This window comes from Corapipo altera, unplaced genomic scaffold, assembly GCF_003945725.1.
Source record: "Corapipo altera isolate COAL_440 unplaced genomic scaffold, ASM394572v1 113, whole genome shotgun sequence".
NCBI lineage: Eukaryota > Metazoa > Chordata > Aves > Passeriformes > Pipridae > Corapipo > Corapipo altera.
In genome coordinates, this window is record NW_020884895.1 from 7,837,305 (window position 1) to 7,858,176 (window position 20,872).

The 20,872-nt window shown below is 47.3% G+C and overlaps 1 protein-coding gene across 1 annotated transcript in view; it reads left to right on the top strand.

The window, feature by feature from the left end:
* Window positions 1-5,396: 5,396 nt before the first annotated feature.
* Window positions 5,397-20,872, top strand: part of SLC7A14 (solute carrier family 7 member 14) — a 30,445-nt gene continuing 14,969 nt past the window's right edge. The window contains exons 1-2 of the mRNA XM_027647407.1: window positions 5,397-5,424; window positions 19,070-19,469. Of these exons, the coding sequence (XP_027503208.1) occupies window positions 19,166-19,469 (304 nt within the window). The 5' untranslated portion in view covers window positions 5,397-5,424; window positions 19,070-19,165. The remainder of the gene's footprint in view (window positions 5,425-19,069; window positions 19,470-20,872) is intronic.

Genomic DNA, 20,872 nt, shown 5'->3' on the forward strand with positions numbered 1-20,872 from the left:
ATCAAGTAGGTGCTGATCTTCTGGGGAGCATCTGTGGGAGTCACACTCCTGCCTAACACAGAGTTGTCATCCTGTGGTGTCTCTATATCCAGAGTCATATCCCAGGTATGGTCTGTCAAAAAATCCATCAGATGTCCCTGCACTGGTACCACCTTTGTGCTATGGTACTTCACCTTTTACTCTCAGAACAGACAACTGAGAGAAAATCCTGCCACCAGCTGCACCCTGGTGACTTTAACTGAAATTCAGAAGAGCTAAACCCACCTGCAAGACAGTAGGAACCGATACTCAGCAGAGTATCAAGTCTCACTTGATTAAGCTATAATCATCACAGCATACCTGGTGTGGTCTGGATGGACAGGTAGCACTTAGAAGCTACACAGTGGCCCAAAGCATTGATGTTAAACCGTGGGATGAAGAAGATGGGAAGGCAACAAAAATCAAGTTTCTGCCTGATTTGATTGTTAAAAGCAGTCTTCACTGGATAAGGAAAATATAGTGTGTGGTCCTTTAAATAAGGCAGCAGCCTCCAAACAGTGAATCATTTAATCCCTTCTCACTGGCAGCTGCTTTATCCCAGCCTCCCCCGAGGAACATCTGCAGCCCCTGTCCCAGTGCAGGAAGGGGAGCCCCACTGGGGCCTGCAGCTCCTCAAGGTGGGGTGTCCTCACAGGTATCCCCACACCATGCAGCCTCCATCCCCATCACATGGGGATGTGTCCATGGCCAAGGCAAGCACAGCTGTCTCGGTGCCTGTGTGATCTCCCCGTTGGGGCAGTGACAGCACAACCAATCACTTCATTTGCAGGCTTGAAACTAGGCTTGCACTGTGTGTTCACATATGGACTTGAAAGGGATTTCTTTAATGCTCCATCTCCCCATGCGTCTGGACAGTGAACAGGTCTGATGGATACATCATCTGTCTTCTCCACTCAACCTGGCATGGATGATATGGAGCAAGAAAGAAAGAGGCTGGGAGAAATCTTAACTGGACAACAGCAAATGGCAAAGCATCCCCAGGTTTTGGTGTGCTGGGATTACCCCAGTTTCTGTTTGTATGCATGGACCACTGAGGTTTCTCTCCCATGCAGAGGGAAGCATTTCATATGGGTTTATGAGAAATATCCATATGGATGTTTCCTTTCCTGTCCAAGATGCCACTTAGCAATGCAGAATAACGTTTTCCATTGCTCTAAGCATAAATTAAGCCCATGGCCAGTTCCACTACAAATAAGTAATTTAAATAATGAAGAGGGTGCCCTGTGAGTGCTGGGATCATCCCCTGCCCAGCGGTGTCAGGGCTGCAGTCCCTGTGCATCAGGGTAAGAACTCATGGAGTCAGGGAAGAAGCAGGCACAGCTCACCACTCCAGGCACTTTCTTCCAGCTGCTCAGCTAATTGCATCTGCCCAGGCTGAACTGTCCCAGTGAGGTCAGGATCCCATAAAACATGTAGAGACCATCCCTCACCCAAAGAAATTACAGCCTGTGCAGTCAATGTGCTCCCTGAGATCAGGCAGAATTTCTAAAACTGTTTCTAAAAATACTGGCACTTCTGCAGGGCTCCACCTGGTCTAGGCTCAGAGACACTGTCAGCTGAACTTTGCAGTGGATGTCTGGGAGATTCTGCTGTCCTGTGAGGTACCTTGTGATGCTACAGACCAAATGAAAGAGAGAACACTTGCCAAAGCCATGGACATGAGCTCCCGGGCAGGCAGAGCAAGCAGGTGCAGGGCTAACAGGCTCCCACCACTTCATCCCAGTGGCTGCTTAATACAGTGTCCCTGTGCAACCTGGTGTTTGCAGACAGAAGAGCTTTTCTATGAAATATCAATTGTTCCTAAGAGCCAGCTGACACTGAAACTACCTTCGCTAAATGATGAGTGTATGATAGAGGCTGTGCCCTGCTTGCCTAACAGGAGCTGCTGGAGGGATGGCAGGCAGCACACATGGACACAGAAATGGAAAAGGAAAGGTGCTGTGGGTTCTCTCAAATAGTTTCAAATAATTTTTTGTTTGGAAACATTACCCAAATCAGTGCAGCTTTTTAAACCCAACAAAAATGTCATTCGGTGACCAAGCACACACCCTGGGACCTTGATGTAAATCCAAGCTTGAACATCCCATTAGTCAGTTTTGATAATGTCAAAACATTTTGAGGAACAGCACTGAGGAAAACTCATCAAATTAAAGGAATTAGAGACAAGCCTTTCCACTCTGGGGAGGTTTCATGGAGAGAAAGAGGCCCCATGAGATGAGGATGCTGGAAGCCCTGGAAGAATTTGGGGATCAGCAGGCCAAGAGATGTTGACTGTCCTAATAGAAAGCTCTGTAGACAGAGAAATAACCCAGAAAACTGCAGTAACCATGGTATTTAAATGGCTTGATTAATTAGTCACCGATGAGACAAGTATGAGGGGATTATGAGGGAGGTAAACAAACATTTTAATAAAAGGAAGAAAGAAAATCAATTGAATGGATTCTGTTAGCTTTTTCTCTCTCTATATTCAGAGTCACAAAAAAAAGAAACCTATGTCCCATGAAATTGGAAAGGCCATATTTAACACTGATAAGCAAAACAGCTGAGATAATGAGATAGCAGATAGAGATAGAGATCCCTGCTACAAGGTGTTATTGAGGCCAAAGCCTTGGTGAAATTCAAAATAGGATTAAGTATTTAAATTACTAGTCAGATGGCCACTTGCTGTTAGGGAAAAAAGGGCAGAAATTAGTTTGGTCTAGAAAGTGGGCAGTGCCTGAGAATAGAAGAAATTCTGCTATGAAAGTATCATCCTGTGCTTGGCTGCTATGGAAAATTTTACCTTAACCTGAGGGCGACCTCGGTGATGGGACTTGTTGAGAGGGTAACTTGTCCTCACTCGGTTCTTTATCCACATTTAACCACCTTGAAGAGCACCATTAGAGGGGTAGGTGTAGAAATTCATCTTCCTGCAAGATTGGAAGTTACAAAACTCATGAGAACAGGGTAAAGATTAATGAAAAAGAGCTTAAATGAGCCTCTGACAAAAGGCTTGCAACATTTATTACTCAAAGTGGTGACAGGTTGTTTTGTGGAGCTAGCAGCAGGTACCACTGGATAGAACAGAGGCAAACCTATACAAAGTAGATCAAGGCTGGACTAAAACAGGGTCTGTGAAGCTGTTACACAGCAAAGTCTGCCGGAGCAAGAGTTCTGAGCAGTAGAAGGTGGAAGGTGGGGGTGGTATCATGGAACTGCACAGTGATTTGTACCAACTTGGGTGCTACAGGGGTTTCCTAAGAGGACACAAAAGCCTCTCTCTGCTACTGCCAACCAAACTGCCCTCAAACTGCACATACTCTGCTATGCAAGCCCCAAGTAGTAAATATGACTCAATTGATTCTGAACCCCCCCACACAGATAAGTCCCATTAAAACTTGGCCAGACTGACAATCCTTTCAGAAACAAACAGTCCCATGTCCTTTACTCACACATTCTACAAGCACCAAGGAGTTGGATGTGAGCACAAAAGGCTGGCAGTTCTGTCAGACAGAGTTCACCATGGTCTTAGAAGTGCTGCAAAACAAGGTGCAATAACAAATGGAGAAGGTTTTCACTTTTGTGCAGATTTGGCCAAAGGAAAGCTCCTGATATCAGCTGTATGCAGGACTGAGAAAAGCAGCTGGGGGAAGCCAGCGAATGAGAAGAGAATCAACAACCAAACAGGAAGCATGGGGACTACAGAGAGGGACAGGAGAGCAGCTGCAGTGCTCAGTGTTGCTTTCAGGCAACCAAAGAATAAGGAAAAGAATAAAAACAGGGTTTCAAAATGGCTGGTTGTGAAGAGGGTAGTCAGCTGGCTGCCCTTTGGCTCCAACAAAGCTTTTTCTGCTGTGTGCTGTACGATGAGATGTGTGCTGGCCACAGCAACAGGAAGGGGACAGAGCATCCTGACATCCTGTGATGACACCTTCTGCTGACCAGCAGTAACCTGGGAGAGGTCTTTTCTGCTCCTGTCTGGGAAGAGAGGGGCTGCAAAGAGACTGCTTCAAGGGGGGGGGGGGGGGGGGGGGGGGAAGAGCAAGGTAAAGCTAAGCTGGAGAGAGTCTGGTAAGAAACTGGGAAAATGATGGCACTCATCTGGAAAGCCACAAAAACCACCACAAGAATCAAGACTGGAAAGGAAATCAGACATGGCATGTGGTCTGCTACCCTGGACAAAGACAAGATCATGGACATAGAATCATAGAATAGTTTGAGCTGGAAGGGACCTTTAAAGGTCATCCAGTCCAATCCCCACCCTGTCTGGGTTTATCTGTGCAGTGTCACTGTCTGTATGTCCCCAGAAGGTCACTGCCATTGATGCAGCTCCTGTCAGGGTCACTCACATTGGACAAACACTGACTTCTGAACTGAACTGATCCCACTGAAGGATACCATATTTCATTTTTATGAGCAGACATTTATTTCAGTACTTAGAGAATGAAAAGTTTCTCTCCACTCGAGACACAGTCTGCATTTGGAATAGGTCCTGTTAGAAGCTCTAGCATGAAGCCTGTAACAGAGACTGAAATCTGATTCTCACCAGGCATAACTGGAGATGAAACCAGTTTGGATTTGATACCAAAATGGTACAACACAGATACAGCCAGGGAGTGTATCCAGAGCGAACCAAACTGCGAGAATCAAGAACTAAAAATGCAAAAAGGAATAATCTTGAACATGAACTCCAGCTATCCTGAAAAGCAGCTATGGATATAAAATATTAAACACATCCTGCACCTGATACCTAACTCCTCCCAGCCATGCCGTGCTGAGGGCTGGACAACCCGGCGTGCTGCAATGCATGAGGCATTATTTTGGTCCTAATTCTGTCTGTTCCGGGATTATGGCATTAGCACCCAAATCTCACAGTGCAGTTCAAGGAGAAAACAAAAACCAGGCTCCCCACGTTTTGTCCCTGAGATGAGGAAAGCCCTGCTCGGGGGGAGGCAGACAGAAGAGTTATTTTCCAGCAGCCAGACAGTTTGGGGGATGCCGTCTGCAGCCCTCAGGACACTTGGGCAGGCAGGAAGGACTCAGTGGGAGGGGAGGCGACAGCCCTGTGCTGGGAGATCTCCCGGGCCCGGCACGGCCCGTGGGTATTGCCGGCGGTCACATGCGGCAGAGGCGGGGAGGGGAAGCGCCGAATAATTGAGGAGCTGCAGCGCCCTCCTCCCTCCCTCCCTCCTTCCCTCCTCCCTCCATCCCTCTCTCCCTCCATCCATCCCTCCCTCCCCCCTCCCTCCACACTCCCTCCGCCCTGCGTGCGCTGCCGGGAGCCGGGGTCGGCGGTGCCGGCGCAGCCCCCCCGCCCCTCCGGCTGCAGCAGCGCAGCCGCCCCCGCGGGGAGCGCGCCCGCGGCGGCCCCGCAGCACCGCCCGCCCGCCGCGCTCCGCGCCCGCGGTGAGTGCCCGCGCCGCGGGGAGGGAGTGAGGGAGGGAGGGGAGGTGGGAGCCCCTCGGAGCCCCTCGGAGAGAGGGGGACGGGCGGCGAGCCCGGGAAAGGTCTGCCCGGAGCCCCGCGGGGGAGCGCGGCCGCGGCCCCCCCGCCGCGCACACGGGGCCGGTTTTGTGCCCCGCTCGGCAAGGGCAGCGCCCCGGCTCCTCCGGGACACGGGGGACCGGCCCCGGGGGACCCCAGCCCGCCTGAGCATCCCCTCGTCCCGGCCCGGCGCGGCCCCGTGTTTACGGAGTGTCGGGGCACTCGCCGGCGCGGAGGAGGAGGCGGGGGCGCCGGCGCTGACGGCGCGGGATTGATAGGAAACGGGGGAAAAACAGAGTGAGAGGAGGGATATCGGGTGGTCTGAGAGAAGCGACAGCTCTCGCTACAGGTGACCGCGCCGAACGCGCCGGGGGGGAACGTCGGGAAGCTGCGGGAAGGGGGGAAATGGGGGAACAGAATCGGAGGAGATGGAAAACCGCGAGGGAGGCGGGCACGGACAGATGAGACCTGCGGGGCCGGTGACACTCGCGGGGCCGGTGTCACCCGGCGGGGCGGCTCAGGGTGATGCGGGGATCGGTCCCGCGTGGGGCCGGCGGCGCCGGGCGGGCGCTGTCCGCGGTGCTGAAGCCCCGACGGGGCGGCCCCCGCCGCAGGCAGCCCCGGTCCCGGCCCCCCGAGGCTCCCCCGTGGCCGCGGGCGACCCACGCACATGGGCCCCTTTTGCGGCTCCGTCTTCCCGCCGGCGTCGGCAAAACTCCCCGCGACTTGGAGGCCGGTAATGGAGTTGGCTTCCTCTTTACGTCACCCCGGCTCGGTGCTGTTTATTGATTCCACACGGGTATTTTGGAGCTGACTGATACCAGCCGCCTGCCCGCCTCGGCCCCGGGTAGGTGTGCTCCAGCAGCCTAATTTCTTCCCTCAGATTGCTTTCCAGCCCAGGTTTTGTTGCCTATTAAATAAGAGTTTATGCAGATAGACTTAGTGCCTTCCTGTCACAGACTATGCTGAAAGTGCTCTAGTACAGGCTTCCAAAATCAACACCTACTCTGGGAGTAGGAAGCCGTATCACTCTGGTCGACCCCAGAGAAGACTTTTGTCTCAAAAGGACCATGTCTGATTTTATCTAGCATATTAGCTAATTAATTCTCCCAGTGTCCCTAAGCAGTAGGCGAGTACATTTTAGCATGCCAAGGCATTTTTTTAATTGCCCAAAAACTGTCATGAGACTGAAAGTCTGATTGCTAAAGATATTTACGTGTGTTTGTTTTATTGGTACACGTTGCTTAAGGCATGTGACTTACAGGAGTTGAACAACATATTGTAAACAAACAAAAAACCTCAAATAAGCCAAAAACGACACTAGAGAGAAAAGTCACCTAGGTTAAACTGACAATCTGTTCTTGCTCTCCATGAGGAATCCTTGTTGCATGACAACAGAGAATTAAGGGGTTCTTGCAGAGATCCAAGGCCCAATTTCCCTTTTTCATCTATCAAAGGTGCTAAACTTTGCCAACAAAACAGAGACCGGTGAGTAGTAAATTATACCAACAAGGAATATTGGATCCTCTCAAAGTCAAATGTGCAGTACATATCTGAGAAGACAGCACAGAAGCAAGAGCTGTGATAGGACAAGCTGTTGAACAAGAACTAGGGAAAAAATGTCTTGTTCAGTTGCTGATCAGTAAGCGGAGATGTAGGAAGGAAATTTTGCCTCAGCCCTTAGAGACAGACTGCTGGAATACATTAGACATCAACAAAAATGACAATAAAACTGTAAGTAAGGAGAAAAGAAAAAAAGGAGGGGAAAAAAGGAGGAAAGAAAAGCCAAAGCCTGTCAAGGACTGGAGAAAGGCCCTTACAAAGGAGGAACTATGGCACCTGAGAATTCACTTCATTACAAAGAAAGGTGACATGATTCTTACCTCTACAGAAAGAAATTATTAGGCACTGAGTTATTCTTCCATCTGCCAAAGGGAGACACAGCATGAGCTAGTGCGGAGGTGCTGAAGCCAAAACATTCCATTTTAAGTGAGGGATCACATTTTTGAACAGTGGAGGGCTGACGACCTGATGAAGAAGCCATCAGAAAACCTGCTGGATTCTCCATCTGTTTATGTCAAGACTTGATGTCCTCCCAAAATACGTAACTTAGCCAAAACAAGTCATTGGGCTCCCTGCAGGAGTAATTGCCTGGAAACTAATGGCCTGCAATTCAGACAGAATTAACTCAGAGGACTTAATGGTACCTTTGATTCTTAATTCTCCAAGTAAGGCACAGGAATGTAGAGGTATTCCAGCCTCCCCTCTAGACAAGTATAACATTCCCAGCGGGTGGGATTTTAACTACGTGCCAGGAGCAGAACAAATGACTGACCAAATTCTATTTTGAATCCCCCAGTTTTCCAATTGGTTTCATTAATTAACTCTGCCTAAAAATAATCTCTTTCTTTGTGCATATTGCAGTGAAGTGAAGCATTTTAAAACCATTCTCCTCAGGGAGTCAGTTATGACTCTCAATTCAAGACGTATCTTATCCTTCTCCAATTTTTTTAGGATTATATGAAAATGATGAAAATTCATTCTTTGTGTAACTTCAGAGTCTCAGATGGGATCATATCAGAAAGGATTCCAGCCAAAATTATTTTAAAGGATATATTTGTAGGCTGACGTGACACTACTTCTTTCTTGAGCACAAGACAGTCTGTTTTCTCAGTTCTGAAATCACGCACATATAATAGGATTTCATCCATCTTCCCTTGAAGGCAACAGGAGTTTTTCTAGAAAATTCAGTGAGAACAGGCAAACCTCTTACTGGCTAAATTAATGGTTTTCCTGTGAAGCCCTGCAACACTCAATCAAATAGAATGGCAAGAACTTACACAAACATAAACACCATCCTGGACTTCTCATGAAAACAAACAAACAAGCAAACAAAGAGGAAAACAGAGCAGTCTGTAACAGACTACTTAGCCTCCAGATAATCAGAATTTTGCTTTCAGAGCACCTGAGCTATTAAAGTCATCATAATGTATATGTGTAAGCAACATGTCATTGTTTGGATTATTAAGACATTTAAAAGTAAGAATATGAAAGGAAAGCAAATACTTCATCTGTGTGTGGTAGTGGGATCTATATGTCACTCAAAAGCACTCTTATCTGGTGGGCAGTATGTGTCTTTCACATCGATTAAAAATAATTAAAAACCACAAATCACTCCCAGAATAAAATGATATATATATGTATATATATATATAAATCACTCCCTCTATAAAATATAAAGCCGTGGTTGGGTCTGACCTTGTCACTCTTGTGGAAGATAGAAGATCTAGGGATGCAAAGCATCCAGAGCTCAGAAATATAGTAGGCATTTTTAAACTACTTCATATAGATGTGAAAACCTGTCCAGAGTCTCATCTCAGCCCAGGTTGAGTCTGCTGAACTCATTAAACCACCCAAGGTGTAAATGGGAGCAGACTCTAACTTAGATCCACAGAGATTCCTAAAACACTTTTAATTTACGAGGGATGAGGCATAGTTAAACTGTGGTTGCCAACAGGAAACTGCTCCCTACTACAGGAAAAGGTTTTTCATGTATATGTTTCCTTGACTCATCGAATAGCAGCCCTTCCTCTAGACCATGTGGTCATCTGCATAGCACTGGATGTTCTGAGCAGCACTGATGCTGCCACCACAGCCCTTCCTTTCTGTCACCAGACAGGAACATCTCTAAGGGAAAACTATTTTTTCCCACAGTAAAACTCTGGTACTTATGAAACAAAACCAGTGAGGTGGAGCCACACAGCACGTGACTCTATTGTTTTTGTTCCTCAGCACAGTGACCGTATCAATAATTTACCAAAAGTCATGATACCATAAATTAAATCTACCTGGGAGGTGACCAGAAGAAGAGCTTTTACAGTACAGGTTTTTCAAGCACCACAACCTAATTCTCAGAAGATAGTGTTACAGGAGCCAGTGGTTTGCTGCCTGTGGGGAAATGGGTTACTGCTGCTGTGCTACAAGTGCCCATGAGGGTGTCAAAACTTTGTCAAAACTTTAGGTTGGTGTCTGTAAAACCACACGTGTGCGTTTAGTCCCTCTCAGCAGACACTGACTCCTGCTTGTTGGTGACCATGACCTCAGTTAGTGGTTTGGTCCATTCCTCCTGCAGTCCCTCAGCTCCATGAGTGAAGGCTAGGTCTTCTTCAACACAGGTTTTTAAAGCTGGGGATGGAGACACCCATTCGTGCTAGACATCTATTTCAAACCTGGGCAGGTTTCACCCACAGCAGCCCAATTAAAACTTAGCTTTAATCATGTGCTTGAGCATTATTGAACTAGGTCTTGAGATAGACCCATTGAGCCATTCTAAATGAGCCACTGCTCCACAGTGCTCAACAGTGCCAGGGTGGCTCCAGGTAGGATTTGGACACCCTAGTCTGGTAGAGAAGGAAGTGTGTGCTTCTCCTGCCTGTCCTTCATTTTGAGCTGGGACCAGGCAGAAAGCATTGATGACAGGCCTTGCACCACTCCAGCCCTGGAGCAAGGAGCTCGGGAAGCATCTGGATATGCCAGTGCCTTGTCTAAGACACCTGGGCAGCAGCAGGTGTGTTCCACTCATTAACTGGCTGTGGAATCAACAGGGACCAGGAGATGTGCAATTAATAACCAGAGGCACCAGCTCTGCACAGAGTAAATTAAGACAGAAAGAAGCAATATGTCAAGTTCCTTTGGCTGAGAGCTCTGGCACAAGCAAGAACTATGGCAATAATATTCCAGCAGCTCTACTCTCAGTTGTGTGTGGGCACACACACCAGTGGAGTTACACTTGCCAGGGAGGACAGCACAGCATGGGAGGACTCTGCTGGCTGTAACTGTGTTGTCTCAATGAAAGAGACTGGGTTTTGGGGTCTTGCTGCTAAGGGAGGCTAAGAGCAAGTATGCAATTAGCTACTTTAAACTGGAGGTAATCATGTAGGACATCACTGGGCAGGGCATGTTTATCACTCAGGGATGTTATAATACCTGAACTTATAATTTTTAAGAACACATAATTCTTCATTTAATTCTGCTTCTCTAGTACCATCCTAAATACTGATTTAGCCTTAGATGTGCATTTTCAGCTCACTGGGAAATGTCAAAGAGCTCTCATGCTAAAGCTCCAGGTATTACTGATGCTACACACTGCTTAGGTGTTACGTTGCCTTTGCCTGACTGATGATGAAAAATGACTAAACACAGGAACCCTATTCTAAATCTTTGATCAACTTGTGCTCACATTACTCATATAATCGGTTGTGTTGAAAAGCAGGAGGATTACTCACGTAAGGCAAGGATGTTTTGTCCTAGTGAATAAAAAGAATAAGCAGCAGAATGTAATAAAAGCAGCAAGAGCTGCTATTCACTTCTTTGGAAGTGCAGTGAATCTACCTCAGGCTTCTGCTGAGGAATTTAGTGACACAGGTTACAAGCAGCCAAATTACCCCCCAGCTCAAAGCTCTCATTTGCATATGCAAAAAGCTCCTGATGATTTGCATATGCTACTACTGCTTCTTCTGGAACCTTTAGTAGGCTCGGGATTGAAGAATGTGTCTTTCCAGCTTCTTCTGAGGAAAGCAGTTGTTTGAGAACCTCTCCTGCATTAATTAGCTGATAGCCAAAATAGGGGAAGCAGGGCAGCAAGGCATAATCAATTACATTTGTAGAACTGCTGATGAAACACGATAACTAATTAATGAGACCATGTGCACGCCCAAAAGAAAAACACATTTGAAACCTGGCAAGAGCTGATTTGTGTTTGTAAGCCTGATGTGTTTACTGCGTAAAGGGCCAGTTCAGGACTCCTACTAAATTATTACAGAAAGCTGGAAAGATTGCTGGTGAGTGAGAGTCAGCACTGAGAGCAAAAAAACCCAGCAGTTTCTTAGCTGGGAATAAAGGAATCTCTATAAACCCAGCAATCTTCAAAATAAAAGTAGAGGTTTAAAAATAGTGGATTTTTCAGGTCCTGTGTTTGCCATACAGGTAAACCTTTTTCTTATTCAGGTGATGAAGCCAAAGTGTTAAACCAGTTCTTTGCTGAAAGATTTGTGATTTTGCCTCTGAATGCAAAATGCTACCCAGAAATTAAATAAGTTGTCATAATGATGCATCAGCCAGACTCTTGCAACAGTAAAAATCCATTTTGTTTAGAGAGCCTCACACATTAATAAATAACCCATTCTGTGAATTATGTCAAATGAAAAAAGCTTTCCTGTCAGGCTTGCAGCAAACTATAATGACTTTCATCCTGTGGTGTAAAAGTATGGATCCACTGAGGAAAGAAAAAGAAAACACAGCCCAGTAGTTAGAGAGATTTCCTCCTGTGTGTTGTTAAAGCAAAGACAGTTTTTAAATGACTATAATTCTAGAAGAGACCGTCTGGTAACCCAGGACTAAATGCTTCAGTGATACAAAAGCAACCCTTTTCCACTCTCTGAGTGAGATTTGATACAGAAAATATGCTATATCATCAAAGTGGTAATTACTGAAAGTATAATCTACTAACCAAAACCAGGGAAAAGCTCAGAGTTGCAAATACAGGGCTGCAACCACTCCACTGATGCCATCAGCAGTCATACTGTTAGAGAAATGTATACCCAACATTGCAAACAGGCTACTCACTACAATCCAGAGATACCAGAATATCAGGAAGATGCTTTTCCTCTTGTGGCAGCTCAGGGTCTGGAATTGCTACTCTCAAAACCAGAGGGAAGGATGCAGAAGGATCTGCCAGTATATTTCCAAGACCAGGTTGGATGGAGCCCTGAGAAACCTGCTCTAGCAAAAGGTGTCCCTGCCCATGGCAAGTTGGGTTGGAACTACAGGATCTTTAGGGTCCCTTTGAACCCAAACCATTCTATGAATCTGTGATTCCATGAGAGACAAATCTGGGTTCCTGGGCACCCATTTCACAGTATTTAAAATGCCTGAACTTCAGCAGTCAGCACATTAGGGCTTGAAAGAGTCTGAGCATCCAGACCTGTGAGCCCAAACTTCCTTTAGGAGTTGCACTTGTCCAATACCACTGTGGCTTGTGACTGCAGCAGGATGGGGGAGGCTGTATCCAGTGGCTGTCAGCTTTGGTGTCAATATCTGCACTTGGTATGCAGAGTCACACAGCTGCCAAAAATGACTGTTTGGAGGCGTCCAGAGCCTCAAGGGTCCTTCTGCAGATGACCACGTGCAGGTGCAAAACCAACATTGACTTCAACAAGGCACATCTAGAGGAGCATGAATCATTTTTGAACGTGTTTTCTCTTCTGCTTCCTTAGAAAACCCAGCCGAGTTAATCACCACACACTTCTGTAAGGCAGTGGTTTTCTCCATTTTACCGATGGAGGAACAAATTTACTAATCTCATGTGGTTTCACTACTCTCCTAGAGGGATCCTGTCAGAACAGCTCCAAGAAGTTCCCTGTTGCCCACTTTCTGCTCAGCTCACCCATCTATTTATTTACCATTTCCCTGCATTAACTGTATCGTTACAGTCTTTAAGGCTTTTACTTTCCCATCTCAAGGCAACAATGACAAACTAGACCTTTTTGCAAAGGTGCAAATTGATTATGCCTCCTTCTCTGCAGTTCTCTCTCTTTTTTTTTTTTTTTCTTTTGGTGGTTAAATAGGTTTTTTGCAAACCCAAATGGAGCACTTCATGCATATTGCATTACCTACAGCTCTGCACGCAAAGACTCTTGTCTGTCATACCCTGCACTCATTCCTACGCTGCTCTGCACCATGGAAATCATTGGTACCTGTACAAAACCAGCAGAAAACAAGTGGAAAACCAAAATTCCAGGCATTGGACTGCCTTCTACAGACACAGGGACAGGAGAAAACCTGATGTCTTGGATAGGTGGATTTACTAAGGGGAGGGGATGTGCCTTCAGGGATGCACATGAGCATCTCTGAAAGGGTGAACAGGGTATTTTGGCTTCCATCCCATGCAGGCTGTAAGAATTGTAGGTGCTGTCTCCAAATGCATCCAGGCCCTAGGAAGGAGGAAAACACTGATTCCTCCAGTCCCAGAGGTGTTTCTCACTAGACTGGTGCTCCAGAGGATCCCAAGAGACCGTGACAGCCTGGACTGACTGCTTGTGAGGCTGGCGTGTAATTAACCCTGGCAGAGCATAGAGCAACTCAGTATCGAGGGATCTGCTGGCCTTCACCATGACCAGCTCTAATTTTACCCCTGAATATGTCACTTCATCTCCTGTCTCATCCAGGCAGGAAGATGAGCTCTCAGCCACCAAAACCTCCAGTGTGAACAGACTGCCCACAGAGCAGTGCTCAAATACTGACTTTCTATCTACTTGGGACATGGGAACCATCAGCTGCAGGACAGAAAAAAGCTTTAACATCTCTCCCATCCTTCCCTCTGCCTTTTCCCTGATAATTCAGGCAGTCCAGTCTCTTTCCAGCAAAGACAGCAGTTACACCATCACAATGTATCCCCCCCTGAAGGCTGGAGAGAGGCAAAAAAAGGGTGACCTCTATGCACATGCTAATTATATCACTGGACTACTGTCTATGCTCTTTTAACTCTTGCACTAGAGACTAGAATACAAAGTTTAGGAATTCATTGGGGGCTAGCTCTGGATGCATGGCACCCTTGCCTTATGACTTTGGTCCAATTAAATATTTCCTCTTTTATTTTGTTTATTTGTGAAAAGAGGTTAGTGATGTTTAGCCAGCTTGGAGCAGTGCTAACATCGGTGAAGCACTAAATGTAACACGGATGGAAATAACGTGGGAAATGGCCATTCAATCTCTCCACTTCCATTTTGCTGGGAAGACACACACAAACAATCCCTGAACCCATTTTTTTAAGTTGATGCACACAGAAAGTTAGCCTTAAACCTGAGATATTGTCACTGGTTTAATTTAGCAACAGTTTTAGTTTAAATTAATGACAGCTCCTCTTGAATTGCTCCAGCAGAAATAAAAATGGAAAGATTAAAAATAAGAAGAGCCCAAAATTACCAGCAAAGGCACAAGGCCAGATTGCTGAAGCTGGACCCACGTGAGCGGCGCCGGGATCGGCAGGGACCAGCCCTCGCTCTAGGCTCTGTGCCTGGTTTTAAATCCCTTTAAGGAGGGCTGACGACGGAGACAGAGCCAGCTTTTACAGTGGCAGCCCAGCTGGGGCTCAGCACTGTAAAAACAAGCACGTAAAACTCCGAATGAAATCGCACTCGTAACGAAAACACCGCGGTGAGGAGCAGCCCCAGCAGAAGGCTCCGCTCGGGTCGAGCTGCTGCCCGACTCCCGCATCGCCCCGCTGACGTCAGTGCTGTCCCTGCTGTAGGAGCTGTAATGAAATTCAGGATCCAGTATCTCTTCAGACGAGCCGCCTCACCGCTACCGAGCTCACAATCAAAGGAAAACGAGAAGGGGGAGGTCAGCCTAGCATATTGTTCCACTTGTCCTTTTTCTGGGATTGCAGAGGGTTTTTTGCCTGGAGCCGCCTTTTCCATCATCTCGAGCCACCTCTCGCATCCCTTTGAGCCTTTGGGGCTCCCTTTTCCCAGGCAAACGCTTTAGCCCAGCTCTCCATGCGGCCCCTACGAGGAGGGGATCTGAGAGCTGCTGCTCCTACATCATGACCACCCGTGTTACTATGCCCGGGGTCTGCTGCAGGCACTGCCTTGGGGATTGGTAGGAACCTGCTTCAATCCCACATTTCTGGAGCTCATCTCCCCTGGGCAAGGATGAAGGCGCTTTTCCCCTAGAAAATCCTGCAGCAAACTGGGTGCTGCTGACCCAGCTGCTGGGGGTATCATCCAGTTTCCCTTTAATGATTAGTCTGGAAGCTGTGGAAAACCAGAGAAAATGCAACCTCTTCCTCTTAATGAGGCCCCCTGGCTGACTTTCCATATACCAACAGACCTCTTTTTTCATTTACATCCTCAACAGCTTTTAATAGAGATCTTTGCTCAAAAATACTCCTGTGGACTCCCGGACAGATTTTTTCTGTTATTAACAGACAAATCAAGTAAGCCATTCCCAAGATGTGGTTTGGGGAAGGTTGTCTGGGTAAGGTGGAGCTGTGAGGGTGATGTGGATGGGCGATGCTGGGGGGCACCGTGCTGCTTCTCACCAGCAGAACAAGTTTTACATCAGGAATAATTCAGCACTGGCCCAGACAGGAAGATCCATGCCTGTAAATACCTAGACCTCTCCTTCTGACTTGATTGCAGTTTTAGTTAATTTACCCTGATGAAGAAGAGTGTTTTGGCACAAACAGCAGTCACCAACAAGCACGTGATGACAGCCACAAGTACCAGCCAGCAAGGAAAACCAACCCCAACAGCCTGATGATGGAGAGCTGAGAGGCTCCAAAACCCAGCTGCAGCTTATCCCCTCTGAGCCACAGCTCCCTTCATCTTCCTGGGTTTATGATGAGGAGAGCAGATTAAAGAAAACAAGTATAAATTCCCTTTCCTTCCCACTGTGTGCTTTTAGTCAGCCAGGGTGAGTGAAGCAGAGCAGAAGGGAGCTGTCTCTGCCCCATGGAAAGGGTTACCATCCATGACATATTTTTTCATTGTTTCAAATGGAGTGAAAAGATGTTTTCCAAGCTACAGAGCAGCAATATGCTGATCTCACTTAAACATCTGGAATAGTTTCGAGTGACTGCTTTAATTGAATATAGCAGCAATTATAGAGTTATTTAATTTCAGATGTTTTGAAAGGTTCTTTTTCTTTTCCTTGGTAACTTAAGAGGGGCCATTTGAATTGCAGGGCTATGTTGAGCTGCCATGCAGGAGGATTTGGTCACAGCCCAGCCCCAGGCAGCTGGAACTGCTTGACAGCCTAAATCTGGGTGCATCACCAATCCACCAGCTAGTTCCTGCTTTAAATTTAAAGCATTTAAAATATTTAAGTTTTTTTTCATTATTTTAGCAGTTGAGATTATTCCAGAATAAGACTGCCATGTCTTCTCTTGGAGTTCTTTGCAATGCTGGTGAGAAAGTAATTTCTATACGATGATATGGCTCGAGAGTGAACTGGGCAGTCCAAATCAGTCATGCTCATCTCTCTTCAGCTGGGGGAATGCACTGATTTTTCCAGTGTGGATGCGAATCCCTCCAGCAAGACCTGAGCATTTGCCACCCTTCTCAAAGCCTTCATTAGCCACTCACAAACACGCCAGACAAGATAATGAAAAATTGCTGATCTCAAATCATGGTCCCAACCCCTATTAAAAACACAGGGCAGGTCTTCCCATGGCAAAGCACAGCCTGGTGATGGGACCAAGGACCAGCCCATAGCCTCAGCACCTCCATCTCACACCATTCTGCCTCTCCCAATGGCCCTTCTTGGCTGGTTTAAGTCAATTTGGTGCAAATCTGAGCATAGCAACCTGAGTCTTTCAAATTCAACTAGGAGCACCCATAAAGCCCAAGGTAAATAATTATATAGAGGCTGGGAGGTGGGAAGCACTACAAGACCTCTTTGCCAGCCCATGCTTCAGACATGTTGTGCTTTGGATAACAGGAAGCTGAATTTTGGGTAGTGATGAGCACTTTTCTTGGAGAAGTATTTTTCCCCTGTGGTTGAAACCACAGATGCACATTTACTTGGGAGCAGTAACAATTTTTCCTTATTATTATTCCTAGCTAGAACATCCAGCCTTTCAGCTTGTGGTTGCTCAAGGTAAAAAAAAAATCAGCACAATTTGAACTGTGATCAACCAAAACATGAAATGAATGCTGTGTTTCATTTAATAAACTCCAGCAACACAAGGCTGCCTGGTGGACACAATGTAATTTGTTTTGGATGTAAAGACGGAAAAAAATAATTGTTTTGTCTTCAAGGCAATTAGAGAATAAGAAAGATTTCTCTATTAACAGGAAAGAAGCTGCCAGGTTAAAATTCATATTTCGTAAACTATTTTTCCTGTTCCTTTGTATTAACTTGCAGACTGTCAATTCTTGTTGTTTTGCTCAAAGCTAAGTCATCATGTGTCACAAGAAAGTCACTGCTGCTGATATTATGAAAACTACACTGTTTGTGAAGAACAGAAGAAAAGAAAGTAGGAATGGCAGTTGCTGAATAGTCCTTGAAAATATGACTGGGGATGAAAAAGCATAGAGAAAGAGCTAAAGAAGATAATGTCATGATTTTTAAGACAATCCTAGAAGAGATGGGTTCAGGCAGGATAATTTAAGAGTATTTAAAAATGGCTGGAGCTATCAGTTACTTGCTTTTCAGTGGCCAGTGAAGCTGGCACTGCTTCTACTGATCTTCCCACCCAGCTTAACCACACAGAAGCCAGAACCCAAAATGCATTGCAGTTACACCAGCAAGAGCACATATCTCAATTTTAAAAAGTATTCCTTAAACAGTATTTAAACAACTACAAGAATGAAGTGATAAATTGAATGAAGAAACCACACTGAGGAGTCTTTTTAACTTTGTGATTCGTGGGGACCTGAACAAGTACCTTTTAAAACTTTTCCCATTAGGTTTCACCACGATGACAGTAGCACGCAAAAAACCCACAAACAACCAGTATAGCCTGAGAGCTGTAGGATTGAACTTCTAGAGCATCAGAATGAAAAAAATCACCTGTCCTTGTAAGGGCTGGTTTGTGGTGATCCAGCCCCAGCTTGGCACAGGTGGGCAGTGGTCTCAACACACTGGATGTAGGAGCAAAGCTACAGACTTCCTTAATTTTTTGCAGTACAAGTGGAGCACAGTGATCACAAAATGGTTTGGGTTGGAAGGGACCTTCAAGATCATCTCATTCCAACCCTCCTGCCATGACAAGGGACACCTTCCACTAGCCCAGGTTGCTCCAAGCCCCATCCAACCTGGCCTTAAACAATTCCAGGGCTGGGGCATCCACAGCTTCTCTGGGCAACCTGTGCCAGGGCCTCACCACCCTCATTTGGAAGAATTTCTTCTTTCACCTAGTATAAACCTGCACCCTGCCAGTTTGAAGGCCCATTCACCCTTGTCCTGTCACTTCATGCCCTTGTCCAAGTCCCTCTCCAGCTCTCTTGGAGCCCTTTTTTATACTGGAAGGGGCTCTGAGGTCTCCCCGGAGCCTTCTACAAGCTGAGCAACCCCAGCTCTCTCAGCCTGCTTCCACAGGAGGTGTCCCACAGATGGTCCCCACATAGTCTGCCATGGTGATGGAGGGCTGACAGCCCTACTGCTGGAAGTGCAGTGCTGTCAGGTTTGGAGTCACACTGGGTCCTGACCAGTTCCCAGTGTGCCACAGTGGCCACCAACACCTCACAGCTTCACATAGCCATCACTGCTTTTGGTAGCAGTTAAGCCACGTAATGAGCACTTGGAGGAAATCAGGTTCCTGCAGTTGTAGCACTGCAGCAACGACCAGGGTTACACCCATGCAAACACGAAGGAGGGCAGTGCATCCCTGCTGTACAGAACAACTGGGATGGAGGGAGGAGATTTCTCTGTAGCATCAGCAAAGCTGAAACCAAAGCTCTCCCAGCACTGGAGCCCAGTCAGAAAACAACTTAGGGGGCCCTTTTGGAGCACATCCCTCTTTCTTTGCTATTTCAGTCAAAAACTCTGTTTCTCTCTCTTGCAGCCGGGCCACCAGCGGAGGAGGGAGATGCAGCCACAGCCCTGAGCGGGTGCTGCCAAAACCATCCGTGATCCCCCTCCCCGGAGCCCAGCCCCAGCCATGAGTGGGTTCTTCTCGCGGCTGGACCCGCGGCGGGTGCCGTGGGGGGCAGCGGGCCACGCCCTGCGCACCCGCGTCCTGCGCACCAAGCCCGTGGAGTCCATGCTGGAGGGCACGGGGACTGCAGCCACCCAGGGCGCCAGGCTGGCCAAGGTCCTCACCACCCTCGACCTCATCTCCCTCGGCGTCGGGAGCTGCGTGGGCACCGGCATGTACGTGGTGTCCGGCCTGGTGGCCAAGGAGATGGCGGGGCCCGGGGTCATCGTGTCCTTCATCATTGCGGCCGTCGCCTCCATCTTGTCGGGTGAGTTGTGCTTGTGGGATTTCGGGTGATGTTCCCTCTCGTGCCACCTCATGCATCCTCTCCGTTCATGGGTGGACGCCTGGCAGGATCCATGCTCAGCAGCACAAGCTACAAGGAGGCAGCACCTTCCCCACAGACTAAAAAACCATTTCCCTGGTTCACCCAACTCATGGGGTGCACTGTCCCTCACTGCCCAAATATCAGACCAAACCTTGTACTGGGAGCCAGCAGCTCAAGCACAATTATCCTGATGAACTGCCGATGGCTTCCACAAGGATGGAGCCTGTGGCCAATATGTTTTGAGACATTGGAGAGTTTTGCAGTGCGTGTCCCAGGCAGAGAGCTTGGCCAAGCCACAGTATTGGAGCGAGAGCAAAAGGTGGCTTGTGGGAAACTCAGTTCCAGCAGGGAGGATATCAGTGGCTTGGGCAGCACCAGGGCCAACTTCCTTTGTTGACATGGCTAACAGTTAAGAAATTCCTGGAATTAAGAAATTAGTTCTGGAGTTGATTTTATTGGCTCCTATTCACGCAGGGTCACTCTTTGAATTTCCAAACAAAAAACACAACAAACAAATGTGCAGGGACAGAGGAATTACGTATTTTAGCGAAAACCCTGTGAATTCCATCTCCTCTGTAGGAACCCAGCTGAGCATATGGCTCGAGCTGTGGTTTCCACATGAAGCCAGTACTGCTGGCATTTGTCCTTTCCAGATCAGTGCTAACACGATGATGTGATATTCCTGCTCTCCCCCGCTCAGAGGACTTTGCATGCTGTGTCAGTCTGGTATCCAGCTTTTGTCTGCGGGTTGGATAAGGAAACTTGAGTAAATGGCAAAGAGCTTTGATAGAAGCAAACATGGCAAAATGACCCAGCTCAGCTTTTCAAGCCTCCAGATTTTTGTAGGTGGAGGTGGAAACACGCTGTGCTCTTTCCCTGGAGGTTGCCATGCTGCTCTATGCAGATCCCATCAAAGCACATGCGAGTTTGAACCCTTGACATCCTGCAGCCCAGAGGTACAGCCCTGGCACAGCACAGGGGTGAGCATCACATTCTCTCCAAAGCCCACAAAAAAGCAGAGAACTTGCAATGAGATCTGATGTTTATTTGAGATCCCAACAGAACAAACAACCCTAAACGTCCATTTTTTAACCGAGGCAGTAGATAGCATCAGTGTCTCTCCTTTCCCACTGCCTGCTTTCTCTCCTCTGTGAGGGTTTGGTTAGCTGGGATGCAAACCAAGAGCAAATGGAGCTTGGGTGGGTCTGTGCTAACAAAAACATGCTGTCCTCCAAAAGGGGCTATTTCACCCCAGACATGAGCCCTGCCCCGCAGCAGGAGCTCCTCCCGCCTTCGCCCACGGGAGCCTGCGCCACTTCCCACTCTGCTTTCATCTCCCCTTG